Source organism: Morone saxatilis, unplaced genomic scaffold (genome assembly GCF_004916995.1).
Source record: "Morone saxatilis isolate NCDOM2014 unplaced genomic scaffold, NCSU_SB_2.0 Contig19, whole genome shotgun sequence".
Taxonomy (NCBI): Eukaryota; Metazoa; Chordata; class Actinopteri; family Moronidae; genus Morone; species Morone saxatilis.
Genome location: NW_023339751.1, coordinates 20,771,968 through 20,784,639, shown reverse-complemented (window position 1 = coordinate 20,784,639; position 12,672 = coordinate 20,771,968). Strand labels below are relative to the sequence as shown.

The 12,672-nt window shown below is 37.8% G+C and overlaps 1 protein-coding gene across 1 annotated transcript; it reads left to right on the top strand.

Moving 5' to 3' along the window:
• The first annotated feature begins 288 nt into the window (after positions 1–288).
• LOC118329425 (solute carrier family 22 member 7-like) lies at positions 289–7,512 on the top strand. The gene is made up of 11 exons (XM_035663594.1): positions 289–366; positions 462–862; positions 1,874–1,977; positions 2,159–2,313; positions 2,635–2,803; positions 3,069–3,192; positions 3,622–3,731; positions 3,957–4,171; positions 5,850–5,958; positions 6,677–6,883; positions 7,392–7,512. The coding sequence occupies exons 2-11, from the start codon at positions 473–475 to the stop codon at positions 7,468–7,470; spliced, it is 1,662 nt and encodes a 553-aa protein (XP_035519487.1). The 5' UTR covers positions 289–366; positions 462–472; the 3' UTR covers positions 7,471–7,512.
• Positions 7,513–12,672: the final 5,160 nt, after the last annotated feature.

The following is a 12,672-nucleotide window of genomic DNA, read 5'->3' as shown; positions in this document are numbered from 1 at the left end:
GTCTCATTTAATCCACTTTATATATTCACAGTTTCACAGTTTTGTTATTTGTGTCAACTATATACAGGAGAAGAATGTAACATGACATTAGGAGTCTTTATGGTAAAAAAGGCCAGAAAACAAAAATGTGACAAACCTAACATTACTTGTTAATCTTGTTTTGTTGTGTGTCTTTTGAATAGGTACTAATGTGTAATCTATTTAACAACTTTACGATGTCCAAAGGTGATGTAGATGTTAATGATCAGGTTTATAGAAAAGGCTGCGGAGCTTCAATTCTGTCCTTCTCTGCAGAGAACTGTCTCCAAGAGTGCAGCAATAGTGCTCCACTAATAGTGTATACATTGTATGAAGTTTTCTATGCGGGTGAGTAAATTAACATTTTTCATTGCATTTATAAGTGATCCAAAGTGTTCTGTACTTCTGTCACCTAAAAGCAAATCTAAATCTATTCTTTTAAGGAGCCATAAGCATGGGGGAAATGAAGTTTGAAAAAATTCTGGAGGAAATTGGCGGTTTTGGGCCTTTCCAAATCGCCATCCTTATCTTGCTGTCCGTCCCTCGAATAGTTCTGCCCTGTCACTTCTTACTGAATAACTTCATCGCTGGGCTGCCACCTCACCGCTGTGACATCAGCACCCTGGATGATGGAGGACACTTCGGAAATTTAACTCAGGAGCAGAGACTGACCATTAGCGTTCCTGTACGAGAAGATGGAGAGCCAAAATCCTGTGAGATGTTTGCAGAGCCTCAGTTTCAGCTCTTAGCCAACAGATCCAGCAGCGCTGATCTGCCAACAGTTCAGTGTCAGAGTGGATGGGTTTATAACAACTCCACCTTCACTTCCACACTGGCAACAGAGGTACAATGCCCGACTTTCTTCATATTATTTACACACATATAAATCTCTATATTGCATTTATAACATTATAACAGCATTTATCATGCAGTTTCTATGAATGGCAATCTTTGTATTTTGCATTGCCTATCTTTTTTGGGACTTTAATGTAATAAATTCCCTCTGGCAGGACATACATACAATTATAGAGAGTGTACTTGATATTAACATCCTGTAGGTCCGATGTACTATACCTAGGCCAAATACCTGTAAATATGCCTTTAGTAACAATAATAATAAATATTTGTTTTAAATAATTTTTGCTGCAAGTAAGAAAACTATAACAAGAAAGTGGTTACAGCCTGAATCACCTATATAACAAGACATTTGTGAAATTGTGAAGGATATTTATGTCTTGGAGAAATTAACCTTTTTATTTAAAGCTGTAAGCATGCAGATTTTGGTCCATATTGGACCAAATGGATCCAATACTTGTGCAATTGAACCTGTCTATTTCATTTTATGAATGTTTTTAGGATGTAAATAATAGACTAAATGAACTCCCTACCATTCCACCATCTGTCATCTAAAGGAAATCCTGATGTTCTTGTTGTTTGTTTTTCAATATGTATGTTTTATTTAGTTTTGATTTCTTTTTTCTTTTTAGTCTTACAGATTATGCTTATGTATCTACAAAAACATGAGTGAGTAATGATAAGAAAGTCAATTATGTAGAAACAGGATGATGAAACTAAAGAACTAAAAAAAAAGAACGCCATATCATATAACATACATGTAAATGTGTTTTATGATTGCATTTTGCATTTGCCCAAAAAAGGCTTAAGTTTTGCAGTCTTGGTTAAAAAAAGTTGAAAGTGACTTGAAGCAACATTTTCTGTAAACCACAGGAAACCATAGTTTTTTTATCATGTTTATGAGATGTTGTATTTACCGCATCAGGGCCATCCTATATATAAGAAAACAGGCCTAATAGATAATCCAATTGCCTCTCTCTGTGACCACTCTCTTTTTCAGTGGGACCTTGTCTGTGATAGAAAAAGCCTGACAAAAACCACAAGCACAATCTTTTTTTTTGGAGTGATGTTTGGAGCCATAGCTTTTGGATACCTCTGTGATAAGTACGTGTATAAAAAGTGTCTCCAACATATTCATGATAAAGTGAACATCCAGTAGCTCCCATTATGGTGGTATTGATGTTAACATTTTATATTTTTCAACTATCAACTAAAATGATGTCACAAATGTCCATCTTCATGTTTATTTTACTGTCTTAAATGTTCTTATTATTCTTATTTGTAGGTATGGGAGGAAAAGCACTCTTTTGGTGTCGTACATCATGGCGATTGTGTTTGGCTTCTCCAGCGCGTTTGCAAACTCCTACGTTCTGTTTGCAGTGTTGAGATTTCTCACTGGGTTCGGATTGACAGGAATCAGTGTCAACTCAATAGTTCTCAGTAAGCTAACACAGTAGCTGTCAACCTTTTTGGTGTCAAGGACCCTCAAATTGATACATATCAGGCCACGGACCTGGGAACCAGTATACCACTTTTAATTGCCTGTATGATATGAATTTTTCATATAGCGCCGTAACCTTGCATAACTGATACAAATGCTACTTAAAAGGTGATAGTATGTTAATATGTAATGTGTGTGATTCCCAGCCCACAAATGGCCAAAAAAAATTGTTATTGCAAGTTTAAAATTAATTAAGTCATAAATTGTTCAACCAAACTTAAAATCAAAATATAGTAAAGTTAATGTATTTTGTCTTGCAGGCATTGAGTGGGTCGACACAGGTCATAGGTCATTTATCGGTGTGATTGGCAGCCTGGCTTGGTCTGCAGGTAACATGCTGCTTGCTGGATTTGCCTTCATGGTAAATGACTGGCGGACACTGATCATGACTGTTACAGCCCCACTAGGATTTGCAGTTTTGACCTGGTGGTAAGTGAAGCACATACATGTTATACATATTGTTATTCATTACAAAATGAATAATAAAAAAAATGTCACCCTGTACAGCTGAGTTCAAATGGTTCTAAATAAATACATTATGGACTATATATTGAAATATGTATTACATCGACAAACATTTCTCCAATCACTTTAAAATTTTTGGAGTAGGAAGATTTTTTTATGTGATTCGATTATATCCTAATTTATCTGACCAACCTACTTTTTTAAATAATTCTTCTGAAAATAATTGCAGGTGGATTCCTGAATCTGCCCGATGGCTTTTAGCCAATGGGAAAGTGGAAAAAGCCCACTTTTACCTTGAAAAATGTCTGAAGTTCAACAAAAGAGAAAAACTGTCATCCAAATTAAAACTGGAAGTAAGTTTAAAACCTCGCTTTGTTTTTATTATTATTATCAGATGTACTTCCACATATCACTTAAAAGATACATTCACATTCATTCAAGTCTAAACAATTCCCATATGCCCATATGTATGTTGAAAGAGTTGTTGCTCTGTGATGAGATCCTGAAGTGATCCACATTTCACACATCCACATGAAGTCCACATTACTCTGTAGGAGCAAAACACAATTGCCTCAGTCAACTCCAGCTGAATTTTAACATTTATTTTTACACACAAGGACAGTGGATTTTGCCCCTCGTGATTTACATTAAAATTGCTTTAGGAAGGGATCACTTCATGACCATTATTGACAGGAGGAATTATTACAGTGACCAATAACTCTTTCAATGACTTGAGAAAATGTGAACCTAACCTTTAACATTGCTTCTCTACCTCTGTACAGACACTCTCCAGCATAGAAGTACCTGAAGAGCAGGACAAAAACTACAATTACCTTCATCTAATTAAGACCCCGAAGATGAGACAGTTAACTCTACTGACTGGGATTGTGTGGTGGGTATCACATCCAACAATACCTACAAAGACATACAAAGACATTTAAATGACCTGTCTTGATTTCAGTAGTACAAAATTCCTTTAAAGTATTTGTATTTTAAATTGCAATGTCTGGTTGAATCTCCTTCAATAGAATACATACACATAGAGGTATGGAAGGGGGCAAACTTTAGTTACAGAAACAGCAATAAGCAATGATGTGTTGTTCATCGTACTCTGCAGGTATGGAGTGGCCTCAACATATTATGGAATCAGCCTGAACATCAGTGGATTTGGATTGAACATGTACCTCACACACTTCATCTATGCAGCCATAGAAGTCCCTGCCAAGCTGATGGTCTATTGTTTTCTGAACATCATTGGTCGGAAGAAGTGCCAAGCTGGAACGCTGTTACTGACAGGAATCTGCATCGGCATAAACATCTTTATACCAAAAGGTTGTGCACGTCTTTCTTTTAGATTTTCCTGAAATGACTTAAACACATGCAAGCGAGCCATTTTTTCTGCAGTTACAAAGCATTACATGTTTTATTAAATGTTTTTCCAAACCCCCTCGGTGGCGGATCTGTATCAGGACATGGAATACTTCCTACCACAGTGAAAGGAAACAAATTTGCCAAAAAAGCTACATAATAATTACATAACTTTCTAAGTTATTGAATGCAGTTTGTGTGGTGTTGCATCTCCACAACAGGATACTGTATGCACCTACACAAGGTCAACAGTCCATCACCAAACTTAGAAAACAGTATTTTTAGCCTCTGACTTGTGTTATGTAAATCTTATTTGATATGCACACATTGTACCATAATATGAATAGACAGTTGCTGAAAAAGAGCATGTATGTTCAGCCAGTGATGTAATGAGCTGTCACTCCACTTAAGGCCATACTGCTTGGATCAGAGGTAAAGCTGAAGAAGGTTCCAGATTTTAGGATAGTACAAGGACTAACTGTGACTGCGTTCTTGACAGCCACTTATCAGGGGACAGCATGGCTCATATGGCGCTCACTAAAGTTAACCCAAAAATTTTCAAGTCAAATTTTATTTATAGCCCGAAATCACAATTTGCCTCAAGGAGCTTACGTATGTACTGTACGGCATTCAAAACCCTCTGTCCTGAAATCCTTGATTGAGGAGGGATCCCTCTCCCAAAATGAGAGACATGCAATTTAAGTCGCGTGTACAGAACAAACCAACAAAATCACATTATATAAACATTTTGATGGAACAATTTCTGATATATGAAGAAAATATATAAGAAGAATGATGACGCAGAGTAAGCCATACAAAGTCCTCTCCACTATAAAAAGCCCTGGAAGAGTACAGGCCACAGAATGCATTAGCAAACAATCGCAAACATTGCCAGGTATCATTTTGATTATGCATGCCTTTCCTTGTATACAAGCCTTAAACTTTGACCTAGGACACATCTGCTTCCAGTTAATTTTATGCGGAGAGTGGAAGAGAGAGTTTTGCATGTTAAAATATGTCTAACTCACAGGAATTGTTCATAACAATGTTCCAAAGTACATGTACAGCTACTTGACCAAAATTAGGTAATACTAGAATTACACCACAAGAGGGAGCACAACTGCTTCTCTCCTCAGGTTCAAGAGCTGTATGAGGGAGGACACCTTCCTTTACTCAACTGCCATTCTGTGGAACTGGCTATCCATGAACATTAATATGATTAACTCTATAGTTAGTTTTAAGTCCTCATTGAAAACAAATTACTGAGTGGCTGTTAGTAGCTAGGAACAGTAGTTATAGGCTGTTAGGTCTAGCCTATAACTATATAATTTAATTCATTTTGTTACATTGCATAAAGAATATTGTAATTCTAAGATTTGTGATAAAGTATTTATTACGATGATGTTCCAGGGACCAGTTTTTTTGGGAGCAGTACAGTACTTTAACTGTTTATGGATTAATATATGATATATGTTGTACATTGTATTGTGACTGATTTGTCATTCCAAATTATGATTTAGAAGGTGCTAGCAACCTGTTGGCTACCTTCCCCCTTTCTCCAATATCTTTTTGTTTCAAGCTAATTGAATGTTTTACACACATATCTTATGTCCATTGCATATACTGCATGTGTTCTTTGTAGGTCTGTGGCATCTGCGTTCTGTAATTGCCATTCTTGGAAAAGGCCTATCAGAAGCTTCCTTCACAACTGTCTTCCTGTACACAACAGAGCTTTACCCCACAGTCGTCCGGTCAGTTACTACCATACAGTCGTATTAAGCTGCTACTTGCCCTACTGGACTTTTAGATGAAGTCAGTGGGTAAAATATTATGATAATATCATATTAATATAGGCCAAAAATATGTAAACGCAAGTTGTAAAAAGGATTTTTTACCCTTTTAAGTTAATATTGTTTTTTACTGTATTTAGATTTTGATTTAATCACAATGATGAATGATCTTTTGTTGTGTTATGTACAATGCTTAATCAGTTAAGTTCACCAGTTATTATAGTTATTACTATATAACTTATACTATATTATAAGTTATTTATTTTTGTACTTTTTTCCCTTTTTTGTCCACTATTTACAACTTTGGTCCAATTAAGACTATCCAATTCACTGAGACAGATCATTTTATCAATATTAATCATGTGGGACAAGCAAGGTCATCATATTTATTTATTTATTCTTAAGAAAATCACTGTATTAGGATACTGCTGGACCATCTGTCAGTCATTTTCAAGGAGACAGACACACATGCATCAAACGCAGATTTCCTCCTGTGCTCTGTATATTTTAGTTTTACACTATAATGTTAAACACAAATATTGTTTTAATAAGAAATGCGCTATGCTTGTTGTTTCTTACAGGAGTTTATTCTTGGGGTCCACAGGGAACCTTGTATGTTAAATATGTTGGTAGTATGAGGGTAATGTAAGTTCTCATACTTTACCTTCTGTGTCACCAGACAAAATGGTCTGGGATACACCAGCTTCATAAGTCGTCTGGGAGTATCAGTGGCTCCGCTCATCCTGCTGTTGGAGGACGTGTGGACTCTTCTTCCTCAGATTATCATCTGCTCTGTGGCCATCATTTCTGGCCTTGTGTCTCTGCTGCTTCCAGAGACACTGAATGTGAGGCTGCCAGAGACAATTGACGACATTGAAAAGCCCAGGTTGGTAAATTAATGCATGACAGCCGCAATTTGTGAAATTTGGAAATGTCTTTGGCACCACTTTAGAGCCATCTGGAGGTAGAACTGAGAATGACACTGAGACACAGAAATTAATGCAGATTCTTCTGAAAAACATCCTGACTTTGAACACATTTACAAATCATTTACAGAAATGAAACCCCACACAACGTTCAAATACAAACCTGCTCCAATACGCTCAGACACCTGTCATCTCAGCATTTCCATTGGATTATGTAACATAACAATGAGATCAAATAAAATAGGCCTATTTTATAAGGAGTACCACTGACACAGTAACATGAACACATGCAATCAAACACAGTCTAAAAGAAATAGTAAGTCTCACTGTTGGATAAGCTTTTAATGTTAAATATCTGTTTAGTATGAGTCAGAGATTTATTCATTCAACTCATGTTTATGGGCCACAGTTTGAGGTTAATTACACTGTATGTTACATTGTAAGGTGTATTTTTTTGTTTCATTTCAGACATAATGATGTCTCCTCTCACTTCATGGAGTCTTCAGCTGTCCTGGAAGCAAAGAGCACCACAGGCACCAAGCAGTGAAAAGACGAGTAAAACGAAGAAATACTCATACACATCATACAGAACTACCATACTGCCTTTTGCAAATATTAACAGTGGAATTGAGCACACTGATAATGTATAGCACATCTTGTCTTCTCTGCTATTTGTAAGAAAACTGAGGTCAAAATTTTTGAGTGTTTATTACAGCTGAATATTGAAGATAATGTATTTATAAGGTAAAAACTGAATTAATTACACTTATCACTGTTTTATCTACAATTTGCTTTTATTTGTTGTTTTTGTGGTTTTTCAGACACCACCGATTGCAGTATAATGGAATAATAGGATTGCATGCTGGCAAATATTACATAAAATAAACTGAAAGTTATCAAATTTATTACACTTTTCTCTGCCATTAATTGAAGTACATATTCCAAATTCCATGGCAGTGCCCCAGTGAGTCACATTAAAATTGCTGCCAAATCTGAAAAACAAATATACTGTACAATCAACCAATCTCTACTACATTTCAAGTTATAAAGTTACAGTTAAAATTAAGTAACATTTCATTAGGACCAAAGAATAACTCATTAAAACAAAGTGTATGTGTGCAAGAAAATCTGAGTGTAATGAAATCTTTGAGTATGTTCAAATAAAGTGCATGTAAGAGTAAAAAGAAAAAGAGATTTGTTAGAGTGAAGGACAAATAAGATGTTTCAGGGAAGGTGTCGTCCTGATCACATTCACACAGTTAGACACATTCATACCTGGAAGCTGCCCTGTACAACCACTGCCCTGCTAGTCACTGGGCATATCAGTGGTGGTAATGAGGGAAGGGCAAGTGCTGCTTCTTTATTTCACTTCATTTTTTCACTTTCTCCCCAATCCAGCTTTATCCTGCCGGTCCAGAGAATCTAGCAGCCGACCTCCCGGTCATAAGCTCAAAAGTCACGCAGCCATAGCATTCAACTCAGGCAGAGCACTGGTTCATTTACATTACAATCACTGACTTATTCAGCAGCTGCTTGGCTACCAGCTGACCAGAAACATCCAATCATATTCATGGCAGTGTAAATTGACACTTCTCAGGCTCTGATGATGTCCTTGTGCCAGTGCTGTTTGCTGCCAAAGTTCTCTCCACCACCCCAACCATCTCTTTATGAGGCCATGCTATTGTTCCAATGGCCCATTATTCTGAAAACCCTATAGTCAGAAAAATGTCCCATTGGACCGAAAGCCCATCATCCTGAAAACAAAGCAAACCATTGCTCCAAAAATACCAGCCTGGTATAACTTACATAACTTCTTTAACTACACATGTCACATGCTAATGTACTTACTGGTATTTTAACCCAAACCATGATCTTTTCCCAAACCACACCAAGTAGTTTTGTTTCCTAAAACCAAACTGCGGCCAGCTCACAATGTTAACCACATGTTTGTTATTGTTACCAGACGTTACCAAGAATTTGCACAAAAATATCAAGGCCAAAAATCTCCAAGGAGAATGAGTTTCAGAGCAATGGGCCTCTGGGTAACAATCTGTTGGACAAATGGGCTGTCGGTTCAATGGGACATTTTGCGGAATAATGTGAGTATTAGAATCCCCCTCCTCCTTAAAGTCTGGTCTCCACAGTCTCAGCCACAGTATCCACAGTGGGTGCAGTGTTCTTTTTCCGACTTGAGCTTCTGCGACAGGGCAGCGCCTGCAGCACTTCTTTGAGCCCTTTGGTCATGAATATGTAGAGGAAAGGGTCGACTAGAGGGCTGAGGAAGAGCAGTAGGTGAGACACCAGCCCCAGGTATGTCACTATCTCCTTGAAGGACAGAGCCTCCAAGAGGACGCTGAGGATGAAGGGGACATAAAGAAGGGTGTAGTTGACCCAGATTGCACCAATCCCCCACACTGCCCTCTTCCTCTCAAGGGTCGAAGGGTTGGATCGGGAGCAGATCAGAGCCCTCCAGGAGTCCACGGCAAAGAAGAGGAGGAAGGGGAAAGGAGAGAGCAGAGACACTGCAAAATAGAGTTTGTACTGTAGCACAACGAGGGCCAGGACGCCGAATGGAGTAGCCCATGCCGCCAAGGTGACTGCAGGAGACTGCCTGATACGGGTACAGCAGCCAAGACACTGAGGGTAGGCCACCAGGAGATGGCGCTCCTGAGCTATGAACAGCATGAGGGTGACATTGGAGATGACACCAAAATAGAAGATGAAGTCTGTGGGGTTCGATGAGAAGACAGTCCCACTCGCCATGTCCTGGTTTACGCTGGGACGACCAAAGAAACTGATAATGTCAGAGACCAGGAGGAATATGACATGCATGGGAATTTTGTTTTCACCTGGACAAAGAACAGAGGAACATTGATGATTAATAGGCTATACTGATACTTGATCTTATTTGTAAATGAATTTTTAAAAAATGAAAAATGTGCTGCTGCTGACACTGTGCTGATTATTACTACTACGACTGCTAGTACTACTGCATTACCACTAATATTAATTATATTACTACTGACAGGCATACTGATACTACTGATGCTGATACTTTTAATAGTGCTGATACTGGAACTACTACAACTTCTGGATGCTATTAATGCTATGATTTTATACCATTACTGGTACTAATGATAATGCTTCTGCCACCCACCCAGCCTTTTGTGTTGCATTTTTCTTACTCTATCAAAGTTCTTTATGACTGTTGGAGCTGAAACTGTTTTAAGGGCCAAATACAGCCTCACTTGAACACTTACTAAAATGACAGTATGTGCAAGGATTATTTGTGTATTAAATGATAAAACGAAAAACACCAACTATATCAAGCCAAGACCAACTGGAATTGCAGTTTTGTTTTGTTTCGGGGTGCTACCGAGCTAGTCTAGCACAGATCAAGCCAAGTCCCTTAACACCCCCTCATCCTACTTTGGTTGATTCTCAGATGTGTGTAGGAGGTGGTGGTATGTTAAATGATTGGTGTTGGAAATATAGCAGAGTGAGTACAAACCTTTGGACAGATTCTTGAGGGTGTAAATAGCCAGTGCAATGGCGGGCAGCCCGATGCTGAACGTCACCCACTTGATCACATTGGCTACCTGGACAACGGTGAGCGTGGTGTTGTTGCCAGTGAGGTTTCCAGTGGCATTGAGGACGGGGACAGTTGTTGTCACTGTGTTGTTGTCAGCCATAAGAGGCCACACAGAGGCTATTTATGTGTTCAGCTGTTCAGATTAGCATTGAGATGGCCAGAGTGTGTCGCTCAGTTGATGTTATGGATGCATTTGGTTTTAACGGAGACCACCTTAGTCTAGTTTCAGTCAAAACAAAGGTGTATCATGAGAAAAGAATTAGCACTAAACAGTTGTGTATCTTAATTGTGAACCGGTTAAGAAAGATTGCAGTGTATTTTTTGCTTTGAAAGCAGACAGGCATGTTCAGTTATCTGTCACCCATGAATGTAGATATCCAAACTGGGCATAAAGTGTCAGACCTTGATCTGGCACTACTGGATGGTCTTTTTTTCAGATTTGGAATGTTGAGTTTGTTTTTTAACATGATATCTACAAAATGTTTTTATGGAAAAGTGAGACAAAAAATATCGTGGTGATCTATTTTCTAAGTCTGCTACACACTGCTTTCTCTCCTGTGTTTATGGCTGAAGAAAGGCAGTGCTAAAACATATTAGAATATGGCTGAAGTGCACCACTATCCCATGTTGTAAATATAAAGAACTAAAAGCGTTAATTTTTTCTTCCAGATTCATGTTAATTTCACCATGCCATGCTAACATTACAACATAATTCACAACAACAAGAAAACACAATCAGGAGAGAAAACAAGTTAACTCAGACTTAGAAAATGGATCACCAGAATTTTTTTTTTTTTTTCACTTGCTCCTTGCCTTATTGCCTGCAGTAATCTTGTTCCTGACCACTAAGGGGCAGATAAACATCAAAACAAGTTGACAGACACACAGCCCTGACATATTATCACCTTACTAAGTTATTATGGGAAACATGTTATCAAACAGCTACCTTTGTACACACATGACACATTTGAAGTTATGTTTGTGTCCACCTGAATAATAATACTTAAAAAAAATAATAATAAAACTAGTCTAATATTTTTTCTCCTTTTAGCTCTGGTTTAACTCTCTAAAATATCTGGCTCTCTAGCTGCTAAAAGTTCTACTTTCCTCACCAATGACTCTAACTGTTCCTGTTGTTTGGTGCTGAGCAAGTAGGGTAACGCAGCTTTTATCAGAGCTTCTTTGATAAAAACAGCTGCAAGCGGCTGCTGGTAAAATGGTTTATGAGAGACACCAAGTAAGTGTGCCATATTAACCGAACTATGAGCCAAAATACACTAAAAAGCACTGGTAAGGATTTCAGCTCTATGGTTAATTGATGTTGATGTAAATAATAATAATAATAATAATAATAATAATAATAATAACTAATTAATGCATGTTTAATATTCCTTTCATCATGACAGACAGTTTTACATATCCACATCAGTTGAAGCCAATGAGTCCATCTTCATTTCTCACATAAGTAAAACATTTTCAGGTTTTGTGGTCTCTCCTGTTCAAGGGCCCAATTTCTTTTCAGCCTCATTTTAATTTCCAAAGCACATTAGTCATCTTATCAACCTTTATCTTACCTTAATGTTCATATGCGAAAAAACCTTCAGTTGTCATTCCACCTTGTATACTTCTGAAAAATAGATTAATGGCAACTCCTGTTCAAATATATCAATTCCCACGTACAGTGTGAGAGACAGTTTGTCTGTCTGAATATCAAATGACATGCTTGTGTGTGTTTGCATCAGGTATTATTGGAAACCATTTATTGCTCTGAGCCTTCTTATCTCCACAGAGCTCAGCTGGCTGCTTTGAATGAAGCCTGGATGCGCTGAATATTCTCCATTGGTTTACATGGTTCGTTCGCTGTGCTCAGGGTAAAGCAGGGAGTGAATATTTGCATGAAAGACCAATGTCAATATATGGCAACAGCCTTTATCTTAACTTTATTCCTGTATGTTTCTGTGGCTCTACACAAAAGAGGCACTCCATACACATGCAAATCAATTTACGTTTCATAATGAGCACCACTTAGCCTGTGTATGACGTCTTGTTTGGTTCTAGAGAAGTTTGTCAAGTCAAGCAAAATAACCCTAATGATGTCATCTGTGTTATCTTTTTTAACAGAAAGCCTGTGTTACAGACTGGAGGTGCAGAGTCTGA